The sequence below is a fragment of the Calidris pugnax genome, unplaced genomic scaffold, assembly GCF_001431845.1.
Source record: "Calidris pugnax isolate Ruff unplaced genomic scaffold, ASM143184v1 scaffold41, whole genome shotgun sequence".
Classification (NCBI taxonomy): Eukaryota; Metazoa; Chordata; class Aves; order Charadriiformes; family Scolopacidae; genus Calidris; species Calidris pugnax.
Genome location: NW_015094509.1, coordinates 10616926 through 10642777, shown reverse-complemented (window position 1 = coordinate 10642777; position 25852 = coordinate 10616926). Strand labels below are relative to the sequence as shown.

Sequence of the window (25852 nt, the reverse complement as noted above, 5' to 3'; positions counted from 1 at the left end):
GTGCTTAATTTATTCCTAAATGGAAGATAGTGCCGCTATTGTTTGGGGTAACTTTATGCGAAATGACAAAAAGGTTAATGGTTAAAGATTAAGATGATGGGTTGTTGTGTAAGGAACATACAGAAATACATAAAGCATGTGTGACCAAAATAATTGGTTCCTGCTTTAGTAAGCTAGTCAAACTTTAAAGGATGGTGTATCCCAAAGCACGTGCCAGGGCCTCAAAATGATGGAGTCAAGATACATAAAAGGATGGGGTGTGAGGGAGGAGTATTCTTTCCTGATGTACCAAAAAAAAACCCCACCAAACCATTATCTCTGTTCAGCAGAGCTTGATTTTTTAATTATTTTTTTTTAATGTGCTGGTAAGATGCAAGTTGTGAAGCATCTCAGCCAGGTTGTGGCATCTCAAATACTGATATTGAAGTAATATTTTTCAATAGTAAAATTTCCTTTTGTCTCAGAAAGCATAGCCCCTCAGGCTGAGAAGCAGTACCTTGCTCAGAACATCTACCATATGCCATTTTGGGAAAGCAAGTTAACATTGTTGAAGGGTGTACAGCTCAAAATTTAGATATATGGTGGATTATGACTTTAACATCCAGTGTGGGATTTGATTTGCCTGTGCCAAATCTTTCTGCATGTAACTGTGAGATTCTGTTAAGGCACAGAGAGTAGCCTGGTACTATTTGTCTAGTTTTTATTTGGTTCCTGTGAAAAACTTATTATTGGATATTTTCTTTGTCAGCTTTGGTATATTGACAATTGGATGCAGTTGGTGCTGCAGCTTGAATGTAGTCTTATGAGCGAATGATGGGAAAGGACTAGGATTGTTCATGTATGTAAGATGGAAATGACTTGCTTTCAGTTCACCTTTGGATGCTTTTGTTTGCATTTATTAAAATAATAACATACTTTTTAAAGTTAACAAATTTTCAGAAGGAAGCAGTGATTTTAAGTCTTTGATTCACGTATTGGTGTGTTAGAGCATTGAGTGTTTGCATGCCTTGTGTTCTCGATTTCAGTTGTACCTCTACAGTTCCAAACTGCTTAGAGAATGGTTCATCTGCATATGAAGTTAAAACACCTTTGTCCTTTATCAATGTCTGAATAATGCCTTGCTATTTTTCCTCTTCAGAAATATCAGCATGGATAAAAATGAGCTGGTGCAGAAGGCCAAACTGGCTGAGCAGGCTGAAAGATATGATGACATGGCAAGTTGCATGAAGTCTGTGACTGAGCAAGGAGCCGAGTTGTCCAACGAAGAGAGGAATCTTCTCTCTGTTGCCTATAAAAATGTTGTAGGAGCTCGTAGGTCATCTTGGAGAGTCGTCTCAAGTATTGAACAAAAGACGGAAGGCGCTGAGAAAAAACAGCAGATGGCTCGAGAATACAGAGAGAAAATTGAGACTGAGCTAAGAGACATCTGCAATGATGTGCTGGTGAGAAATAATGAAACTGTTGATCCGTTTTTACTTAGAGTTGCAGGGTAAATGGTGCTGGGTCCTCTGGGACTACTTCTAGTCTGCCAGTAAAGCTGTGGTCTCCTATACTGTTTCTGAAGGACAAGGTTTAAAAAAAGTCTGACTTTGCTTCTGATTTATTCATTATTTATATATACAAATAGCCATAGTTATGAATGCTAGTGAGTTTAGAGACATGTTGAAACACTATTGTATATAAAGTAAGAGGTATGAAAAACCAACATACTACTTTGAGACTGAACTGGATATAGGTTTAGTTTGAGGTTTTCTCCTCTGCCCTTCCCCCTCAGTGCAGTACTTGTATCCTAGATCGCTTTGATTTCTGCAACTTTAATATGCTGCTCTAGTTGTAAGAGGTAGTTCTTACTCTACGGAAATTGTGCCCCTCCCTGGGTAAGATGATGTAATGTTAGTTATGACTCAGCCATGCAGAAAATTGTCTGCAGGAAGAGGCAGTAGAAATGCTGTGATACCCTCTTAAACTTCAGATTTTTAGTAGCAAATTAAAAGGGTGTTCAAGTTAGACGTTTTCTGTGGCTTGTAGTTACGTTAAAATGTGCGTGTACCCAGCAAACAACCCTATATTTTCATTAGGAGACTGCTTTATGAAATCCAAACCTCTTCCAAATTCTTATTCCAGATTGTCAGGTTTCTTTCAACTGCATATGCCTGTGGTGCTTCAGCGAGCACATGATTAATGGATGTCCAGTACCACAGCCACTTGTGAGGTGGATGTTACTGTCAGGAATAGAATTGTCCATTGGACTGTGGACCCTACTGGTGTGTCATCCCATATGTGACAAGGGATCACGTACCTGGAGGTGGCAGAATGACATGTGATAGGAGGGAAGTGTTAAGTGCTTGAAGATCTGATGTCAAACGAGCATTAAGATCAATGAGCAGCATGTATTTTGCTCGCTTTGTAAGATAACTAAATGACGCTTCTAGAAGACTGGTTCTCCAAGGGTGTGTAAAAGTCGGCATGGATAACTCTTGAGTCTTGGCTTCCAGTTTAGGCTGGCTTCCATGATTATTGTAACACACCCAGTTTCATATGTTTTGTTATCTTGTGTAAGGGTAACTCTTAATCTTCCACTATGAAGATGGGAATGCCAAACTTTACCATATGAAAGAACTGATTTACTAGTTTTTGTGTTAAGTGATGGCTCATCTATTTAAGCCAGGGAAATAAGGATCCAAATCTGGTGTTCTGATTTATTATTATTTCTTTTATAAATTAATTAATTTACTTTATTAGTGGGAAAGTCCTCGGGTGGATACTTTCAGCTCAGAGTGATCTGAAATTCTTCTGTAAACTACGCTTGGGTTTAAGAAATCATTTTAATTAAGTCATTTGGCTTAAAAACCCCCTTTTAGAAGAACTTTGTGTTTGCCGTTAAAATTTTTTTTCTGATAATGGAAACCAGATTGAGGTGAAACTAGCTTTTATTGTGCATGCTAAATACAAAAACTAAAACAAAAACCCGGCTTTTGAATTTGCTACAGCAGCTAAAGTATCTAGGAGGGGGAGAACATGGGTGGGGAATCTTGTTAAGTCTCCTGAATCTCAGAATGGACTTGAATTTCTCTTTGTGTTTAATGAGAGATGTGTACATTATTCAAAGAAATTACTATTCTTTGACATGTTACTACTTGTAGGAAGCTAATGCCTTACTAATTTTCAGTGTTGCTACTCCAATTTTTCTTCATAGATTAAGGAAAAATTACCATCCAGAAGAAACAATTAGGCAGTGATTAGTAGTAATTAAACTACTTTTTTTAGGCTTACGTTTAAAAAGAAAAAGAACTTTTTTATTCAAGGGATAGGGTTTAAAAATGCTTTGAGTTGGCATGCACTACCTTTGACATTGCTAATTGCATTGGAGAATTAGGTTTATATTTAAAAATATATTCTTGTTTTCTTTGTTGGAATATTCTGTTCAAGTGCATTCTTACTTACCTAGAAACATGACTTTGCTTTATTTAACATCCACTTTGCTTTAACAGAGGAAGAAGAATCTCAGTAACATATGTAGTTGGTTTTTATGAACAGGAGTCCGCACAATGCTACATGCAAGCATAGAACTAGGGCGGTGGTGTTGGTTGGTGTTGCTTGTGTTCTTTTTTCCAGAAGATCCTCTGTAATTTTTGTACAGCATAATCTAGTCTGTAATTGTTCACAGAAGTGAAAAGCAAGGCTTACCAAATCTAGAGTGGTGTGAATTATGCCATTAATAGGACCTGAAATGTTAACAGGCTTTCAAAGCTTTCAGTCACGAGCCTTATCAATTGCAGTACAAAAGCAGCTTAGGAACTTCTGTATCTTTTATTAAGACTGTGAATCTGTTTGAGCTGTTGTTGCATCTTCAATTGCCTGCTAGACTCTTAAGTAATATTTAATACCCTGGGGTGTTACATCACAGCTGAGTGTGGAAGTAACTGGTGTCCAAATTGTGTGTTGAGGGAGGAAACCAATTAAGAGAATGTGTTTGTCACTAGCAGAATGTAGCCAAAGCTGGCTCCTCTGCAGCTTCTCGCTCTTTTTCTTCATTTGTTGGACTCGAATTACTATGGATTGGAAGAAATAGCTCCTCTAATCCAGTAGATGCAGAGTATACTAAACTCTTCCTGGGTTCTGTTCCCAGCTCTTCCACTAACTTACAGAGTGAATAAGAGCAGTTAATCCTGGACATTTTTCATGCTTCATAACTATTTGACTTGGCAATAAAAATTTTAGTGGTTATGTGGGTTGGGTTCAACTGTTTTTCTCCTTTACACTGACCTTGTAGCAGGAAAGCCAGCTTCTACTTCCTTGCCACTTCCTAAATCTTCCTTCACTTGAACCTCCCGTGGGATACCTCTACAGCTCTACAAACAGCTGAACTTGTCCTCTTGTGTGCTGCTGTACAAAGAAGAGACACCTGAAATCTCTTGGTCCAGCGCCAATTCTGTCAGATATACACCGGAATATTTTAAGGTGTAGTATAACCAACTCCAGTTTGGAGATGGTCTGGTATTGCTGATAAACTGCAAATAATTGCAACACATTGTGCATAGTACAAGTTCTTTGCACTGTAACATGCAAGACTGAATTTCCAAATTCTTCAAGAATAATATAGTGTGTGTGGGGAAGGAAGTACATTGCCATACTTGAGCATCTTAAATGATGTACTTCAGTATTCTAGAAAATTTCCAGCCTCAGAAATGTCATATTAATACAGGAAATTAAGGTTTTTAAGTACTTTTCCTCATGTTAGCTACTTCTGGGCTTCACATCCTGTTTCACTTTCTGTAGTAAAAGGGAGGGTCTGTCTAAAATACCAGTATAATGATCTTTTATTTGTCATTTCCATAATAAAAATTGTTATTAATATAGCAGGTGTGGATTTTCTTCAAAATGCTTTTTGCAGTTAATGGGAAACAGAACTATGGTTGAAGTGGTTCAAATTAAATCTGTGGTAAGATGACTTTTTCAGCTAATGAGGATTCTGAAATACGGAGAAGAATGCACAGAGAGGTCTTTGAATAGCTAACATCTGATACTGCTTGCATGTTAAAAGTTCTCAGGGGTTCTAAACTACAAGTAGCTTTTAGGCAGTCTCTGACATGAGCTAAATGTAAACTAATCATTTAAAACATCACTGGCTAACTTCATTTTAGTATGAATGTGATTCTAGACAGTGACACTCTCTTCTCTAGGTTGGGACATACAGCTATAGTCCCCTGCATGTCCTCTGAAGTGAACCGTATGGGACAGTTCCCATGTTCTTCCCCCGTGCCCAGTCTTTCAGGTGATGTCTCTTTCTCCCCCCAGGTTTCCCCACAGTCATACCTTAAGTAAATCTCTTTGCTTGCAGTGCCCAAGTGCTCTTTTCACTGTTCATTTTCCGTTTTGGTGGTTCCCCTTAAAGTCTAGAGAGCTTCCTGAAACCTTGGCTGCCCTTCAGCACTCTAGAATTACTGTTACACATAGGTGATCCTGCACAGCCCTTTTTCCCCCCTCTCCGTCCCTGCAAGAAAAGCTGTGGGTTAATGGTGCTGTTCGGGATCCTTCTAATAATACGTATTGTTTTCTTTCTTCACCACGTTATTTCTTCCTAACTTCGTGCTCAGAAGCATAAAATGGTACTCCTTGTGTCCTTATGCTATTTAAATTTCTTTGCACTTGTTATGGATGCTTCACTTTTTGGTAATTGTTGTGAGAAAAGAAGGTGGAGTTAGATCTCAGCTAAGTGACTTTAAGCGTACAATTCTTTCATGTGTATGTTGTTTTTGGGGGGGAGAGCAGGAGAAGGTTTAGTAACCTGTCACTGGGCTGTGGTTCACTGGAGGGAAGGGAGTGTAATTCCATTCAGAATGCATCTAAATGGCTTTTTTAAAGAACATACCACAGAATTAATGCCTACTGTCGTCATATTCAAATTACTATGGGGCTATTTTCTACTTGCCTGCAAACATCTAATAGGTTACTATGTTAACATCTATAAAACCTGTTTGCACTAATTCTTGATGACAGCATTAGGAAATGTTCTCCTCTGTCCTACAGGAAGCCATATGCTTTTTGACATACACTTGTGGGTTTTGTTGTTTTTTTTAAAGTCAACCCTTGTATGCTCACTGTGTCCTCCTGATGGTCAAGAACACAGCTGACCTACGGAGCGGTGCTAACAAGCAGATTGCTTATGAGCTCAAGGGACTGATTATACCATACAACCTTCCATGCTATGGAGATACCTGATACTAACAAAAACTTCAGTGTTATGACTGAAAATTGCTACCTTTAGTTCTGGGTCTCCTTCAGGCATGCTTAATTTTTTACTTTTGATTGCACTTCGTTTCTGTCTTTGAGATGCGTGTCTGTTATTTGATAAGAGGAGGCATTGGTAGAAGCTTCTGTTTGCAGAATATCAATCACAGAAGTAGGGTGGTTAATTTCTTGAAATCTAGGAGTTAAGTGCCCAAAATCTTTGTTTTGAAAAAAATAAGTCCTGATTATTTTAAGCTGTTTTGATAGACTAATTTTGGTTGGAAGGGAGGTCATTTAGTTCAACTCTGCTCAGAACAGACCCAGTTAGACTACATTGCCCAAGGCCTTGTCAGTCAAATTTTGAATATCTTTAAGGATGCAGAGTCCACAATCTTTCTGGGCAGCCCGTCATAATATTTGATCATACTTATGGTTAAAAAGAAAAAAAAAAATCCTTGTATGTAATCGGAATTTGCATGTTCCAACTTGTGTGCTGCCTCTCATCACATCATTGTAGACCTTCAGAAGAGTCTGGCTCCATCTTCTCTAGGCAGCTGTACGCAGGAGTAAGATCTGCTGGTCTTCTCCGGGCTGAAGAAACCCAGCTCTCTCAGCCTTGCCTTGTACATCGTGTGCTTCATACCTGTAATCATGCTGGTGGCCTTCACTGGACTCCAGTATATCCGCATCTCTCTTGTACTGTGGAGCCTAAACCTGGACATAGAACTCAAGATGTCATTTCATGTTGTTAAGATTTGTATTAAATGGTGGTAATTGATGATGTGCTAGAGGCGTATGTGAAAATATGCAAGTATCTCTGGTTCACAAATGCTTTTTGGAATGAACTTTTATGTATTGCAGAGCAAAGTGCAGCCAGGGTTACTAACATCCCAGGATGCTTATAATTTAAGCTTTTGATTACCTCTCCAAATCTAGCTTTTTCAGTTAGGGTTTGGCTGGTATAATTGCTCAGATACATTGAAGGTAGGAGGCTGAGGCAATTTACATCAACCTCATGATTTTGCTTTGTTAATCCTTTAAGCATTTCCCTCACTTCTCTGGTTGTAGCTACACCCCTTCAGGGTTTTTTAGTTGGGTTTCTTTTTTTTGTCGGTTGGATTTTAATTTTGGGGTTGTTGGTTGTTTTTTTTTCCTGCAGTGAAAGCACTGCCTAAACTAAAACAATTTCCTTTTTTTTTTTTTTTAACAACTGGTCTTCTTTTTTTTTTTTTAAGCAAATTAAACTGTTAAAAAACTGTTGAATCTTGTTGGAGAATTAAAACGCTCATTCATGGACCAGCTCAAATATGAGATGACTTCTGTTGTTTATTTATTCTACATTGTTCATGTCATTGTTTGTAAATGCATGAAACTTCAGCACGTTTGAAAGGATTTAGATTCCAGTATATGTAAGTAATTTACTGGTTGTTGGGGTGCATGGGCAAAGGTGAGCTAGTACTTATTAATGTCAGCAAGAAGCGCATCCATCATGTTGATATGTGTGTTTGATGCATCCATTTATTGTAAGATCTAAGGTACTCTGTATAAATAGAAAAAAAGTGAACATGGAGTTACCTTTGATACTTCCAGTAGCTATGCACACACTTGTGTATACACACACATCCATGTGTCTATATCCTCTTGCATTTATCAGAACAGATCTTCACTATAACAAATAGTCTGCTATATTAATTTCACTTGGCATTAATGTTTAATAATTGGCTTTGGTTTGTAAAAAAAGTACATAGTGCTTACACCGTTCAAAAGCATCTGAGGAACAATTTGCTTTATTTGACAGCAACCTTCAGTATTCAAGTACTTTTTGCACTTGCTGCTGCTATGCAGTTCTAAGCAGCAAAATAAAATAAGTTGATCAGTTTAAGCACCTGTGACAGATACTCTCCTCCTGTGCTGTTGAAGCAAGAATTTAATGGGCTGTACTTGTAATTTTGTGAAGCTGCTAAATGTGTTTGTTTCACTGGTTGGTTACTTCAGAGGCTGAGTAGAAATGCTGTGTTGTTAAGATACCACCTTTTACTGTGCCTGTGAAAGCTGCAAGTGGTAGAAATACAAAATTTAGAATATGAGCAGAGTTACTGTGTTATCTCTGTACATCCGTATAAACAGATAAAACCAGAGATAGCATGGTATCTGGAAACTTCTGTCTTGTTACCGTGCATTTGACAGAAGTGCGTGTTTCTGAAAGAGGTTTTCAGAGGCTTTACTTGTTCTTTGCTGTAGACAGACACAGCGGCTCCTGGCTCTGAACCTGGAGTTGGTCATCCATTCAGGCAGTGGTTGACTACCGTTTTGAAATAGTTTGAGGAAGCTTATGCTATTAAAGTTGATTGAAGAGCATTAGGATTGTGCTTATTCCTTAAACTTGTTTATTACTGAATGCCAGCGCTTGTGTAGTTGCTTATTTTTCTTGAAATCTGACAGATCTCTTCTAATGACAAGTAATAATAAGTAATTCTGCTGCTGAGATAAACAGTAAACTCTTATGTTTGAGGTTTTTTTAATCACATGTGATGCAGCTCAGGTTAGAGAGCTGTTGTATGTTGGGTTGGGGTTTTTTTCTGGGTGGTGTTACCTTCTGTGATTATGCAGGTAACAAAATATTTAACAATGGGAATCTGATCTCTAACTGATGAGATTCTTCTAGTGCAAAGTAGGCTTACATGGCTAAAATGGCATTTTTGCTAATAAAATGCTTTTATTAACATTCTCTGCTATAATCAACTTCTAATAGATACATAGTCTACTTAGGAGGTATCAGATCTGCCCAGAGTGCAAGCAGCTAAAGATAAGTTGTTCCTACTTCTGTTTCTTATCAAGGATTAAAAGTATTATGTCATGTTTATGGGGGTTTTTAATAGTATTTCTTCAGAGACCAAATTTATAGCATCTTAAGACAGGTAGAACGCGTTCGGGTTCAGAGTACACTATAGCTGTTGCTTAGGCTTACCTGTTTAGCAGAAATTCTCATCCAACTCATCTGGTTTCAATTTTGTATTATCTCAAGTTTCTCAGCAGATATACTGTTTCTTCAAAGAATAATGATGGATGCATTTGGCACCATTCTATATTGTTGCAAGTCCCAAGTAGTCAAGAAAGAAATTAATGAGGTGATTAAAAAGAAAAAAGTAAAATTTGCACCTTGACTTTGATCCTCAGTGAAGACTACAGTGATGCCTCAACAAATTTAATATTTTAATCATAATTATTTTTCTGTTAAGTGTCTTATTGGCTGCTGCCTTTCATATGAGTTTTCTCAGAGTTGGTTACTAAACCAGAGAGGTGGTTTTGCCTGTGTTTAAGAATCTGATTCCTTCACTGTCATGCGTTTGCTAAGCATACTTTGGTAAAAACCTGTGATGATTGGCATGAAGGACTTCTAAAGTCTTTTCAATTACCTCAAAGAGTATATCCTTATATTAAGCACATTTGCTTCCCTTGCCATAAATACTAATTGGAAAGCAGAGTGGTAGGAAGAATAAGGTAGTAAAGGGTATGATAGTCTAAGCTGGGGAGGGTAGATCTGCAAGGAGAGCTACATGTGTGGCTGCAAAAGTGTGAACTGAGATGCTGCTCCTCATTGCGTCAGTTCCCATCCTTTTATTTTTATGCAGGCTGATGGTGTGTCCATCCTGAAGTGCCATATCTTCCCTCTGAGCATCCTGGGGGTGGTTTAGTGCGTACGCCTACTTCTTACTGATTTCATTCTATCTCCCAGCATATGTGTCAGCACGAAGATGCTTTTTCAGGGTCTCCTACTTCTTCCATGTTTTCCTCTGCATGTCTATATGTGATACTGCTTTTGTTCTCTTTTCTAAAGAAACACATTTAGATTGTTTTAGTAGTATTTTTTTGCATAAGCTGAAATTTCTTGCCATTCTTTCTGCTATACAGGATTCTCTTTTTGCCATTAGTCTTTTAGTGTTTTGTTTTTCAGTTACCTTCTTATTACTCGGGCCTCATTACCTCCATATTTTCACTTTGTAGATATTTACCAGATTGACTTACAGCAAAATGGCTAATCAAGTGCACCTTTTTCCTGCTTTTTTCAATCCTGTGTGTCCCTGTGCAAGTCACATCTCCCGCTGTTGCATGAACTCCACAGTCGAATTCCTTTCTGCCCCTGAAGATCCTCTGTTCCAAATTCTGAATTCCTCCCCTGCTGAAGCTCATGGTTCTCACCTCATCTCTTCCACCCAGCCTTCTCACCTTTTTCAAACTTCTGCTGCTGTCTCTTTGTGTGGGTGGCCAGTTCGATGGGAAGAGAGAATAACTGGTACTGAGAACAGGCAGCAGGCTTGTTTTCTTCTTCAGCAGATGTTTTACCAGAGAGATCTCCAGTGCTACAACAGAAACTAGTATTTGACAGATTATATTATATTCCTGTTGTAGAGAGCAAATGAGCAGATAGAAATCTGTAGCTAAATTTAAACTAAAGGCTTTGCTTTTGGCTGGAGTAGGAGGCTGACAGCAGAACAGCCTTTTTGGTTTTCCACCAAGAGGGTTGGAGGTCACCCATGAGGCGGGAGTTGCATAGCCCTGATCCCCAGCTCTGGGTAGAATTGTAATCAGAAGCAGCATAATAAGCCTGTCTCAAAACAGCCTGGGTTTGGGACAGGATTGTCTAAAAATACTACCCCTAAATATACAAATATTTGTCATTTTCCTCCAACAATTCAGATAGATGTGTGTAAATAAAATTTCTATTGGCCACAAATGGCTTGGTTAAACCCTTTGTAGTGTGTGTGCCAGTCTACGGCACAGCTAATTGCATGAGTTGTTTTATAGCCAGAGTAACTTTCCTAATGGTGGTGCCGAGGCAGAAAACACATGCCTGGAAAATCACACGCTAGCTTTTTATGGGAATGATAGGTGTCTTGAACTTGTCTGACACTTTAATAACTTTGTCATCAAAATAGAAGTCTGTAAAAGAACAGCTTAACGAAGGTGTGCTGCAGTTACTGTGCTGGTTGGTTAGTGGGTTCCACTTGGTGAAAGCAGGTACATGTAGCTCTTCCTCCAAAGTGTGTACCTGGAAACACTGATCTGAATCAATTTTTTTGAATGCCTTCCTAAGTACACCTGATAGTTACATATGTGTAATTCTTTAAAATACTCATGCTCAGCTGTTGATAGGTGTATCTTGATGCACCTGGAAGGTTGAATCTTAAGATTCGATAGACTAACTTTATTGCTTGTTCTAACACAGTGCTTCAGCTGGATGTACCTTTTCTTAATATCCGTCACATCTTCCTTATTTTCCCTTCCCTCCTCCTCTGCTCACCTTCTTCCTTTGTAAAGAATAAAGTAAATAGCTACCTGGATAGTGTGAAAGTGCGGCGGGGGCTTTTGATTCCTGTTTGGGAATGGTACTGAAACTCTTCAGATAATCTGAAATTATCTGGTAGTCTTCTAAAATGAGTGGAGGCTTGAATACCAACGCTTTTACAAGCTAAACTTCTTTTTTAAATGAAACTGGGAAGTAGGTTCAAGACAAAAAAAATAACACTTCATTCTGTGCAGGTAGCCAAGTGTCTCCAGCTTCTTCTCCGTAGTGTATAGTGATTATTAAGGTTATGTTGATGTAAGGGGAGTTTGTGTGTGGAATGTGGATGAGAAGCCTGTTGAAGGTTACTACGTTCAGAGAAACCACATCTGGCTCAGGAAGTCCCTAGGCATTGATGGAAGCTGACAGAAGCATGACATTTTCTTGCTTTCTTTATGTATTTTTCTAATGGCATCCTCTTTTGGGCAGTGTTGCAGGTAGGTTAGTAGACTGAAGAGTCCTGTCAGCCAGTACAATCCTTCCTATGTTCTTCTAACGTCTTGGAGAAAAACAGTGGTGTGCTGCTTACATCATGAATATATTAGGACATTGTCAATTAGTAGGAAATAGGTTTCAGGCTGAGTTTAAAAAAAAAATAAATAAAAATCTTTCTTTCATGTCTTCCATGAACTTGAAAAGCAAAGAGTTCTTCCATATTGTCTTCATCCCCGTCTGCCATATACCATAGATGGATGACAAATAATAAATTAAAATTCAGCTAATACTCCTGTGTAATTTATCTTCAAAACTAGAAATTATGTTATAACTATGTCGGGTGGCTTTTGATACTGCATGAAAACAAAAGGCCTGCTTTGTTAGCTCTGAGCAAAACTAATACTGTTTAAATTACCTAATGTTTATTAGTGTTATTTTGGATTTTTGCTGTTCTGCAGCTTGGTTTTCTTGTGTCAGAGCTATATCTTTTTTGTTGTTGTTGCTCCATAGTTCTAGAGTTTTTACTCAACAGTGTGTCTTAGTTAATTTTTGGTATTTAAAAACAAAGTTTCTTGCTCTCAGTACCTTAACTATATATTACCTACACACAACTGTATTTTTCTAGAATCTGTTGATTTTATTCTTTTATGCTCCTCTTTGTCAGGAGGGCAATATCTTAAATAGAAAATTGAGTTGTTGATGCAGTCCTCAAGTGCGTTAATAATTATCTAAAGTCCCCAGGCAGTAACATTTACTGAGACGGATCCTCTAATAAAGGAAAATACGCACAGAACTAAAGGCAACAAGGCAAAACTGAGGTGTTGATTCTAATGCTCTTATGATGAATTTGGGAATAGTCTACTGACCCACACAAGTCATTTGCCAAAGATGTAAGCCAATGCTTTTAAAAGAAGGGTAGTTTTAGGCTTCGAGTGTCAGGAAAGGACTATTCAAGTCTTTATGGGTTGGCTTCCTGTCTTCAACTGAAGTTCTCACCACAACTTGGCAAAATGAAGCAGGCTTTTTGTGGAGGGTTGAGTGGTGTTTGGGGTTTTTTTTGTAACACAGAATTACTACTTGTTATGCTTCCTTCACACTCCTAACTTGAGTCTGATAACTTCTACATTTCAGACTTCATCTTGCAAAACCACATGGACAAGTCCATAGGGCCTTTAATCAAAATAGGCTCAAAACGCAATGTGCTTAATGTTGCCATCTGTTGACAGTGTTCTTGTTCTGGCAAAAGAACGTGTGTAAGAATGAAGAAAGTGAATCTGTTACAGTTTATTGTTTCAAATAAGCCAGAATTGAAGTTTGCCAGTAGAATAATTAAGTTGTGTGTGTGCAGCCTCTGTTATGTCTTTGGAGACAAAGACTTTTCTCTAGTGCATACTTGCTGGGGGTGAGGGACCACACCAAATGTATGAGATTTCTTCTCTGTGGTATGTGTGAGCATAGCTGACATCTCCTGAGCTCAAATGTGCTGTCTCTCCCAGTCCAGGGTACCAGAAGGCTGTTGATTTAGTCATAATCACAGTTACAGATGTGAAGGGTTGATGCCTGATCTTTTACGGCCAGCATATTAGTAAGAGTTAATATTCAAATTCAGTATCTGCGTGTTTGGGTGTTTTTTAAAAAAGTAATAATTTTCTATTAAGTCTTTCTGGAAAGACTTTGTATGATTTTGCTATGAAAAATATTAGAAGCATTTGTACAAGCTGTTACAGGTTCTGGCTGAAAAGCGCTCTGAGATGCTGCTGCATCTGCCTAATTGACTACAATGCTATGGTTTGTTTCACAGCAGTTAGATTCTTGCTGTCAAATTAAAAGCTCTGACAATTACAGCTGAGTAGTTGTGAGGTTTGGGGGGTAGGGAGTTGTGTTTTGGTTTTGTTTAAAAAGCTGTTTCTGCCAAATTCTGATTGAGGTACTGTAATTAACTGGCCATGGAGTTGTAGTTAGTGCATACTTGTATATATCAAAAATGGATGGGAATTTGGCACCACAGCAGGAATGTCATGATGAGCATGAGGGCTTAGCTACATACCATGTAGCTATAATATACCCGTGCTGTGGGGACTTTGGTTGTCTGGGTGTTGGATGCATCTCCGTGATGCACATCACCTGACAAACTTAGTCATTACACATCAGCTTATTGGTACAGTCTTGGGCTAGCTCTTAGTGATTCAGTAGCCCATATGGTGATCAGCTCTATACTGACAGACATCATCCTATGAACTGGTAATGGAGAGAGAAGGTAGGTATATGTTGGTGGTGCTATCAAAACAGTTCTTGTTTCTGTTTCTTCTGCTTTAGACAAACAGAACCCATCAATAGGACTTAAATATCAAGATAGTCTTCCATGTTGAAAAAATTGCATCTTCCAGAGAAGCCTTGCAGTTAAAAGTTAAAGCTATTAAAAATAATATAGAGTTAGATAGACAGTATTCCCCATAAGCAGATGTGTTGGCATATAACAAAGTGTTAGATTGGTTATGCCTTTCATTATGCCTAACACTTTGTGTTGTCTTGTGTAATTAACTCCAAAAGGTCAGTAGTTTTATTGATCTCATCTATAGGCCTTTCTGTAGCCACACCACCTCCACGCAGACTGCAGTTTTCACAGCCACTCTAGGATAAATCAGTGTACTCCTGAGTCTTCAGGCTCACTTCAAAGGGGTGTTTTATGTTTACTTATGCCAGTAAAATACATCCTGAACTAAAAAGACTGGTACGAACAGGAGAAACTGAATATATAGTACCAGATAAATAACAGGGGAGAAATCTCCTTTCAGTAATTTTGCATGCTAGCTTTTAAATGTTAATCTGCTTTCAGATTTTGTTGTTGCTGTTTATGAAGTACTTGGCATAAATAAAATTCTCCCGAAGATATGTGACCTACCAGTCCTACATGTTGTTTGTATAAAATAGAGTCTTTCATCCAGATATGAGCAAGCTACCAGTGCAGTTTCAGAGTTAGAGCCTCTTTGCATAAGCTATATTCTATGAATAGCTGTTCAAAGGGGTTTTCTTAAGTTTGTCAGTCTTTTAAATTCAACACGGGTTTAAAACTTCAGGGTTTACCCACTGTCTGAGCTGCTGTTGCCCTGCTACTACCTATCTCATTAGAAAGACTTTCTCAGTTGGTCATCTTTCCTCTTGTGTCTGCTGATCCAGTTCACCCTGGTGTTAGCAAACGTCCCCTCGTTTGTTGCCTAAGTCAAGTTTAAGTCTAGAAGTTTGGTTGCTGCTATGGGAGTGAGCAGAGCTGTACTTCTTAGCTGAACAACCTTCTATACAGATGATGAATGATTTCTGTTTCTAGACTCACAGTATTTTGGGCTGAGCAATTAATGGAGGGTACAGAAGGAGGGCGACTCCCCGTGGTGCCAGAAGGATAGGTGCAGACTGACACACCTGACTTAATTGCAGCCCTACAGAGAAAAACTAATAAGGAGCCTTATTCTCAGTAGCTGGGAGCCTTCATTTGTCATTGAAGTCAGAGTTTCTTGGCACTGATGTGAAAAATGTCATAGCTGTGAATCTTGAAGTTCTCTAATGGTGAGAACAGAGCGCGTAAGTAGTTGCAGGGAGCTGAAGCGCGTGACCCATATACCTTACAGCCTTCTGCTTCCTTCCAGCTGCACTGGGCAGAGGTGGCTCTGAACCCTTCTTGCATAGCCTTGTGCCCTCCAGAATGGTGCCCTTGGCATGAGGCAGCTCATCAGCCCATTTGACTGGCTCCATAAAAAAATACTGCTGCTGCCGATGTGCTTGTGGTGTTTCCTTTGTTGCCAAAGGGTTGTCCCTGCTGTCGTTCAGACACGAAGCAAGGACACAGAGTATTTTTTTGATACCTCCCTGCGTGGTTATAAAAGGAAGCTGTATACCACCACCCCAGTACTGGAAATACCTATAGTAAAGATGATTGAGTAAATACCTTCCATTATGTTGACTCTAATAAAGTCCATTAACAGTTTTTTATCTCTTTGGAGCATATGCATAGCTGAACCTTGCCTGATTTTTGGTTTCTTCCAGCCAAACTTCTTCATTCCCCTATCTGCTGAGATAGAAATGAGAGAGAGCTGTCGTAACAGGTCACATTACAGACAGGTAGCTGTGTCACAGTATAGTGGTTACAGCCTACTGCATTCAGGGTATGCCTGCCCCAGGAGTGCATCGTGTAAGATACTCACTCAACCTGCAGGATGCTGTCTAGATAAAAGTACTGTAAAGCAGCCATCATTCTGTGGGTTGGAGCTGAATTTGATTGTCCATTTCTCTGGTGTCATTGGAAATAAGAGTTAAAAACAGACAAAACTGAAAAGTACTTATCTAATCTACGGGGGGAAAAGACACAAACATTCTTACTAAAACCTCTTAAAAATTATTTGCTATGTAACAGCTTCTGATTTAATTTTGAGTATTCAAGAGCACTTCTGCACTTTTTCTGGCTTTTAAGTAACTGGCTTTTTTTTTTTTGGTCTCAAAGTCTGATTTTAAGCACTCAGTATCAAGAAGTCTGACAAGCTTGTACCTTAATTTGACTAAATGTGTTGGAGTTAGTGATGGTTTTTTTTTTCCTTTTTTCTTTTCATCACAATAGAACTCTTGCTAAATTACATGACTGCCTCAGCTGGGAACTTGCTATGTTAATTTAATAAGCAGTTAGAATAATCTAGAAAAACCTGGTCTTAACTGGCAGCCCACAGGGAGGATTTGGTGGAGTGACTCCAAAGAGCTACCCTTGCTTTGGAAGATATAGGAAACACCTGTTAGGGCAGCACATGAAGTCAAATAGATGATCCTTTTCAGTGCTACGCAGCTGACTGTCAGCTGTCTGGAAATGAAGGAATCCAGGTTCACCTTGCAGTTTCTTGGTGGCAATGCCAGTACGGCGTTCCAGTTAATGGAACTAAGTTAACGAGGCTTATTTATTGCCTGAGTATGTAAGATATTTGGGTCTGATTTAGCAGCTGATATTTCAGATCCTTTTATTATCTTCTGTGAATGCAGACTTTCTTCCATTGTATACCCTCTGCCCAGACACTTTGGATTACCGTGTTTTTGTCAGGGTACTGTATAATGGCTTATAGAAACCCTTCCTTTGGTCATATAAGACTCATCTGCTAAATTAACGCAGTCTTATCACCATTGAGACACAGTATGCAGCATTCCTTTTTGTACCTGGAGTTGTGACCTAGAACATGCTCTCCTTATTTGAATATGCTATGTAGGATGTGAAGAAAATAGGCAAAAAGTAAAGCTGTCTTGACTTTGAAATAGATTGTAGTATAATTGAATTGTTGGTTCAGCGCTCTGTAAAAATATGTATGGTCAAAACCCTGTGTTCTTTGTTTCTCTTCTAGTCTCTGTTGGAAAAATTCTTGATCCCCAATGCTTCACAAGCAGAAAGTAAAGTTTTCTATTTGAAAATGAAAGGAGACTACTACCGTTACTTGGCTGAGGTCGCTGCTGGAGATGACAAGAAAGGTATTGTATGTCAGCTTGTGGCTAAATATTGCCAAATTAGATTGGTTTTGGTGGGGTGGTGACGTGACTAATTTAGAATAATTCTAATTTGGATGTACATATCTGTGGTAATAGGCTTCCTGTTTTTTAAAGAAAAATCGTTGGTCATTGTCTTTCAAATGAGTTATGAAAGTTTCCATGTACCTGTACCATTGTAAGCAGGGAACAGATGTTCAGTCACAAAATCTTGAAATTCACTCCAGCCTATGTGTGTGTGCATCTGATTTATCACTGAAATACAGGTTTATGCATCTTCTGCCTGGCTGAGTATTGGGTTTTTTACCTCTTCGCAGGAGAACAAAGTCTTGTAGCTTTTTGAAGTCTTATTCATGCTGTCTCTCCTGCATTTCTACAGTATACAAAAAAAGTCTGAGCAGAAAGTCTAGAAACTACCTGGAGAAGAAAAGGATTAATAAAACTAATCTTACTGTTAGGAAAATTTCTTCGTAACCATGGTAGTTTAATGTCCTTTTTTTTTATTTCCTCATCTTTCTCTTATCTTTGTGTAAGCAACTTGTCATAATTGCAGGTAAGTTGCCTTCACCTAAATTTAGTTAGGTGAAGTTAAAAAAGTTAATGTAAGACACTTTAATATATTAGGTGGCTTAACTGCTGTAATTGAAGAGACACCCTAACTCAAATTCAGAACGACACATTTTGTTTAGATACAGCTCATTGCAAACAGCGCTGAGCTGTTTCCTAGAGCTAGTTTAGCACTGGTGGCAGCGTGCCCTGAAGAGCAGTGCACAAGAGCCCAATCTGATAACTCCTGCCAGCCCAGAGCTCTGCTGCTGCAGACTCCATTTAGTCTGCACTCCATCTCCAGAAGCATGGGATGCTTGGGAGTGTGCAGACAGATTTGACTTCTGATACTTTACTCTATGCAAACTGACCCAGTCTTGGTGGTGGCAGAATTGCATGTGTAACTTCAGATCTGGTGTGGTACAGAGAGTAATTATAACTTCCTTTTAGTAATCTCTATTCACATGCATAGAAGGCACAATATTTTGAGTCCCAAAGTTTCTTTTTCGGTTGAGGATTAAGGTGCAGACTTTAAACTGTGAAAATCTTTGTTTAAAGTGGTTTTGAAGTTCATTTTTATTTAACAGAGTCTCCTGGCAGAGCAGGTTTTTTTAGTGGGTTTCCAGATGAGGAAAAATTACTGAAAGCCCATGTAGATCATAGTTGCTATGGCTCCTGAACTTAAAATTTCCCACCCCCAGGTGTTTCATCTCACAGGCTTTCCCTGTATGTTGACTGTGACCTTGAAGAAGAGCAGTTGATAATTATTGTTCAGGAAATAATGGCCGTTTAGTTGGACAGTGTTCTTTCAGCCTTTTGCAGTAAATACAGCAACAGTGTAAAGCTCCCAACTCTAGGAATGGATTTTTTTCATAAACCAGATTGTTTATTTTATCGACTGGGTGGGTTTTTTTTTTTACAGCAATCTAGTGGACAGGAATGTCAAGCAGGTACCTCACCCTACTATTTCAGCCTTGAACTTTGGAACTGTACAGCACTTTCTAAAGAATTCAAGGTCAAAAATCTTGCAACTTGTTTTATACTGGGTGCCTGATTTAAAAATTACCAGAATATATGAAATTTTGCACTAAGTTCCCCAAATCACTGCTGTGATAACTGTATTTTCTCAAATAAGGAGAAGAAATATGCCTTTTTTTTTTTTTCTCTGGAAGTTATTTGTGTTAAATAAAATTTTCTAAGGCTTTTCAATTATGGGAAGAGAGAAATACTTCTCACTGTTTCTAAATTTAACTTAGAGTAAACCTCTTTCTTCCCAACCATAATGTACCAACTTCTGGTTGCTTTGAAGGTATTATGGCAGTTATCTGATTTTTCTGGAGCACTCCATTATTAGTGATGAATGTAGAGAGGACAAAGTGTTGAGTAATTGTGTAGTGAGTGTCCTCCCTCTTCCATGTTGAAGAGAACAATATGATGCTTTAACTTTCTGAATACATAAAGGTGAACAAATAGAGACTGCATAGACATCCTGAGTGTTGGTACTCGCTTATTCTCTGACTTTGAGTACTTCTGACTTAAACACTGATGCATTTTTGAGTCCTTAGCCTAAAATTCCTTTCTTTATTTTTGAATATGGTGGCTGGCACTGTTGCAGAGATGCTGGATACGTTTCTGGTTTGATCCAGAAATGTTAGGATTGGAATCCTTTTGCATCTGAATTGAATGCCTTCCTGCCCACCTTTTTCTCAGATGCTATTAACAGCCTCGGAGAGGGCAGAACAAAGGTCCCTTTGTGCTCAGTGTCTAGAGCATCTCTTGCCTCCTGCAGTCATCTCGGGCATCCTCCAGCTGGTGGGCTCTGTTGGGCTGTGATCTCTGACTTGTGCAGCCATAGTCTGCTCCTAAGTTCAAGTGTTCAAGCTCTTCAATCTTAGTATACACAATATAGTTCGTTTTTTTTCCACCAAGCGTTTATAACTTGTATAATTGAACCAATTAAAAGAATGGCAAAAGATTAATCTCTGAAAAAAAAAAAAAGAGACTAATTGTTAATTTTTCTCCCTTCCAAGTTTATAGGTACTAGAATGTTCAAGTTAGGTAAAAATGCTTTCCATATCTGCATTGGAAATGGAACTATGTTGGAAGCTTTTAAAAATTTATGTTTAATTTGGGTTGAAGTATGCCACATGATCTTTGCCAAGCAATTTGAATGGGAATTTATAGATGACTGTTACTGGAAGAGTTCAGCATGATAGGCAAAGGTCACCATTGTTTTCTGTGACTAAAATGTGGGTCTGTATTGCTTTGCAGTATTTAAAGACGTTGAAATTGTGGCACTGTATCAAACCTGCATGTAGTTAAAACTTCAATTTTGTACTTTTTCATGCAGGTGGTAGATTTTATGTTCCTTAAGTGCTACAAAACTGCTGCAAAGATTTGTAAATACAACTAGTCACAGGGTGACAGGGAGGGACTCATCACTGAGCAAGTCACAGGTTTAACTTCGGTTTTTTGAGTAATTTAAAAATGTAATTTAGTAAAATCTTTATAAAATAGTGACTTGGAAGGTAAAGTGCTCATTCACAGGCATTTGGTCTTAACATACTTTGTTCATGCAAGGGTGAACACAGTCCTGATTGTATGTCTGAGTACAGTATGTGAATTACTTACTTGTTGTGGGTTTTGTGTCTGTTTGTTTTTTCCCCAAAGGGATAGTGGAGCAATCACAACAAGCATATCAAGAAGCTTTTGAAATCAGTAAAAAGGAGATGCAGCCAACACATCCTATCAGATTAGGTCTGGCTCTAAACTTCTCTGTGTTTTATTATGAGATTCTTAATTCCCCGGAGAAAGCCTGTTCCCTTGCAAAAACGGTAAGTCTAAGGGAGGGAAGAATCAATTGATGTTATTTTCATAACCCTTTGTTGCATGGCCAATGGAGTTGTTTGTTTTTATAACACTAGGCTTTTGATGAAGCAATTGCTGAACTTGATACATTAAGCGAAGAGTCATACAAAGACAGCACGCTAATAATGCAGTTACTGAGAGACAACTTGACAGTGAGTATCCTTAAAGCTTGCGTATCGTTCCTAACGGGAATGGGCTTTGTGGCACTCGGAGTGGCCTGTTCCTTCTTAGTTGTGGAACTGTGTCTGTTGTTTACTTACAGATGAGTTTACTGTACATCATCTTTCCAAGCTACATCTTTTTCTCCTATCCTGTCTTTCATGTCTTCCTGCTAATTAATACAGTTTTCTAACTTGACAAATTGACCGATTTTTTTTTTTTTTTTTTCAAGTTTTTTTTTATTCAAGGGATTTAGTGTAAGTGACATAGTTTGGACTGTAACTAGCAAAGCTATTATCTTTTGATAAACAGCATTTGAGAATACAGTTGCATTTGCATCTTCAAAGCTTATGTCAAACTTTATACAGCTTATTCTGTGTGATTCACGTGCAAGGAGTCTTAACCAACTGTCTTAATTATTTTTTTTCCTTGGACTTAAGAGCTGTCTGTAGTGTAAGTCAGGGATTGAGATTGTGTTACTCTGACAGAGTAATCAAAATCTTCATCTTGTGTGGTAGGTTTTTTTGCCCTACTGTGAACTTTAAAACTGGCAAAGATAAACATATAAAGCAAATGAAACAGTAAATGTAAGCAAACATGCAATAGTGTAATTAATATCATAGTTCACTCCCCGGTCTTTGGGGGGGGAGGGAGAGCTGCAAGCCAGAACTGAAAAAATAAGAAGCACCTCTTGTCACCAGATGTAACCCCTTGTTCACATTCTGTGCAGCTGATATCACGAACATTTACAGAATAGCTGGGCCTCTTTTAACATAACTAGAAGTAAGGCTGTACAATTGCATAAAATTGGAGTTGCTATATTTTCTGCCTTTGTTTCTAATACTTTATTTCCCTGTTCCTTGGAACCTTTTCCACTAGAACAGCAACTTAACGCTACTGAAAAAACTACTTGTGATTGTTCCAGCTGTTGCTTACAAAACAAATGGAAGAGATTTCTCAACCTCTGTAATGGAGACAGATACAGGGTTGGCGTCGCTCTCAATGTCTGTGTGTGCTGTCCCCTTGTGTGAGATTGCTCAAGGGCTGTCCTTTGAATGACTGGTATTGAAATAGAGAATAGAAGCTGACTTTAATTGCTAGCTTCCCAGTAAAAATAATGTAAAGCTTGTTATAGCAGTTGGAAAGCAAATTGTTTCATACAAGAGCAAAAGTTGGACTGAGCTACCATAGTGTGTGAATTACAGTAGCAGGCCTGATAACTGGTGTGAGCTTTCCATTCTAAGGCAGAAAGCTGTAGACAGCTGCAGGATTCCATATTCTTGAATGGGTGATAAGTGTTGCCTTAAATGCTTAGTGTGACCTGTACAAGTGCATTGATTCCATGTTCTAACACAGCTTCTTGAGGTAGAAAGTAAGTTTTGATGTATGTGTGACTGACAAAGACTGCAATCAACCACATAAGTGTAAAAGCAGTCTGGTTTGCTAGTTGTGTGAGTCTGTTACGATGGCTTTTGACAGTGGTCCAGTGTGTTGCTCAGTTGTGTGCAGCAGCAGTTTCCTCACTTGTTGATTCTATTTACATTGAGTCTTGTATGGTCAAAGAAGAGTCTGTGTTCGTTCTCAGCAGGGACTGAAGGCAGAGAAGTGTTCAGAGTGTTGTTTAATATGTCAAGTCAAAATCTATTTTACTGGGATTGCTAGGTAATTCCTCATTTGCTCTGTTATGAAATTGGGTTTTTTCTTTAAAAAAAAGCCCAACCAAAAACCACAAAACCCTATGGGTTTGGGGTTTTTTCTGCAGCAGACTTGTTAAACTATGCTCTCAATTGGTAATCCTTCTTTCATGCCAGTCAGGCCCTTTTTATTTAATGAAGAAAAGTATGTATATATCTGTAGGTACTGTAGAGGTGAGGATTTAGGATAGAAACCCGTGATAAAATTCTAATAAAACTGTTCCTACTAACTCTTCCTTATAAGAATAGCACTGAAGTTGAGAATAATACAGTATTCTAATAACGTAGCCAGGCACAGAATGTAGTGCAGGGGCTGGGAGCTGAGGAGTGTGCTGTTGTCTCCAGTAAACTAACTTGTTGCCTAATGCCTTCGGTGAGGAACATTTAGTGCAGATACCTTGTATTATGTTCAGAGCCAGAACAAAGATACTGGTCTTGTGCAAGTTTCTCTATTGTCTTCTACTCCTGAAAGGATAAAATGTTTCTGATCATGGATTTTTAAATTTATTTATTTATTTTAGTATCTTGCAAGACCTTAACGTAGGCAGAGAGAGAATTAGTTGTTCTTAGGTTTTACCACCTGAAGCTATAGAGCGTGAAGGATTTGGTTAATGCTGCTATAACTCCATATAGCATGAGATTACAAATCGTACTGCGCTGGTAATCGTTTGGAAGCAGCCAGCGTGGCAAAGTACAAATCACAAAATAATTTCTTTGCCCTGGGTATTGCTCTGGAACTGCTTAGTTTCCTTAGGTGGTACTTGATCTTGATATATGACTCCTTAGTATGATATTTATGGAGCTGAAAATAAGATTTTGTGCATACTGCATGTTTAGCCTGATTTTTCTACCCTCCTTGCCCCCCAAGTTTGGAAGCTTTGTTCTGTAAGTTGCTGAACGGGGTTACAACTGACAGAATAGAGCCAAAGAAAAGAGATTTCAATGAAACTTTCTTGGTTTTAAAAAACAAAAAAAGCTTCAGATGCCCGTTTGGAAGAAAAGGTAATGCTGGATGTGGAGAGAGACCTTCACTGAAGCTCTTCCTGTAGAAAGATGTGTAAAGTTCACTTGAGGAGAAGGTACAAATCCACAGGAAACCAAGTATTCTTAGTTCCTGATTTTTGTGTATCTGTTCTGTAGGTCTGACTCTTGCCTGTGTGTAATTGTGTTATACTGAGCCTTGTGGATATGGGACTTTGGTTTTGCCTATTGGTGAACTTCCTCACTCCATGCAGTGTAGAGTTGGGGCACCTAGGACTAGATTTCCATTTTTGTCTTGCGTAGAAGTAATAGCCAAGAAATATGCTCATGTTAATGTCTGCTTTTTTCCCCCCATGGTGCTTAATAGGACCTCTTACAAAATTCTTACATAAGAAGTAGGCTTTCTCTCTAATAATTCCTTATTAATTATTAGTCATAAATGTTAATGTCTGATGTTTTACTGTTTCCTTTCCTCAACAGTTGTGGACATCGGATACCCAAGGAGATGAAGCTGAAGCAGGAGAAGGAGGGGAGAATTAACCAGCCTTCCAACTTCCGTCTGCCTCATTCTGAAATTTACACAGTAGACCATTTGTCATCCATGCTGTCCCACAAATAGTTTTTGTTTACGATTTGACAGGTTTATGTTACTTCTATTTGGATTTCTATATTTCCCATGTGGTTTTGTTTAATATTAGGGGAATAGAGCCAGTTAACATTTGGGGAACTTATCTGTTTTCATCTGAGGTGGCCAATATAGGGTTGTGAAATTTTTATACAAGTTTTACATGTTTGGCATAGTACTTTTGGTACATTGTGGCTTCCCACAAGGCCAGTGTTAAAACAGCTTTCTATGTCAAGCAAAGACAACTGCTTGCATATTGGTCTGTCAGGGTGGAGAAAAGGGATCATCAGTTGCAGCCACAGGTGTAGTTAGCATGAGTTTCCCAGCTGGAGCACGCATGGCTGTGAGTAAACTGATGTCCCATGGATATTGCATGTCAAGTCAACATGTGAAATCTGTGGAATATACCAATCAAGTGTACATCTTTGATTGCAGCTGAAGTGTTCCTTAAGACAGTTTGATAACCCAGTCAACTTTCTCTAGAGAAGGACAGAGAAACGGTTCACATTCCATTATTTGTAAAGTTACCTGCTGTTGCTTTCATTATTTTTGCTACACATTTTATTTGTATTTAAATGGTTTAAGCAACCTAAGAACAAATGTACAAGTAAAGATGCAGTAAAAAATGAATTGCTTGATATCCATAATGACACTGTATATCGAGCACAGCAGTAAAACAAAAACCCATGTATTTAACTTTTTTAGGTTTTTTGCTTTTGTGATTTTTTTTTTTGATACTTGCCTAACATGCATGTGCTGTAAAAATAGTTAACAGGGAAATAACTTGAGATGATGGCTAGCTTTGTTTAATGTCTTATGAAATTTTCATGAACAATCCAAGCATAACTGTTCAGAACATGTGTATTAAGTTGATGTAAGTGGAATAAAAGTTTTATGAATGGACTTTTCAACTACCTTTGGTGTAGATTTCATGTGATCTGTCTTCTCGCACCTTTTAGAGCAGTGGCAGTATTACACACAAATTCAGTAGGGAGGTATTTTTATTATGGAAAATCTTAATACACATGGAGGCATTCAGTTAATTTCAGGGAAGTCAAGACTGAATATTTCATATCTGATTTTATGATTGTTCTAATTAATTAACTTACAGCTTTTAGATGTTGTCTACAGCTTTCTGACAGTCCAGCTGGTACTCTGGAGATACCTTAACAATCATATGGTCCCCAGACTTAGGGCAAAAAGGCATACGAAGTTCTTTTAGAGCTGACCTTTGGATTAGGTCTAGTAACATGGAACCCCAGAGTGTGCTGTGAGAGAGAACTGAGCAGGAGCCTCCAGAGAGCTCAGAGGGTTCAGATGTGGCAGCTCAGTTTGTGGAAAGGCTCCCCAGAGTAATAATGCTCTTCCTTTCTTCATCCCCAGTGTGGGCTGCACTGATGGTATTCACAGAATAGCTACAACTTCTGTAGATACTTGGTTCGAAACTGACAGAATTGCAGG

The 25852-nt window shown here is 38.5% G+C and overlaps 1 protein-coding gene across 1 annotated transcript; it reads left to right on the top strand.

The window, feature by feature from the left end:
* The first annotated feature begins 1138 nt into the window (after positions 1-1138).
* YWHAZ (tyrosine 3-monooxygenase/tryptophan 5-monooxygenase activation protein, zeta) lies at positions 1139-25305 on the top strand. Its single transcript, XM_014965334.1, has 5 exons — positions 1139-1442; positions 17380-17503; positions 20735-20898; positions 20989-21084; positions 24247-25305. The coding sequence occupies exons 1-5, from the start codon at positions 1149-1151 to the stop codon at positions 24304-24306; spliced, it is 738 nt and encodes a 245-aa protein (XP_014820820.1). The 5' UTR covers positions 1139-1148; the 3' UTR covers positions 24307-25305.
* The last annotated feature ends 547 nt before the right edge of the window (positions 25306-25852 follow it).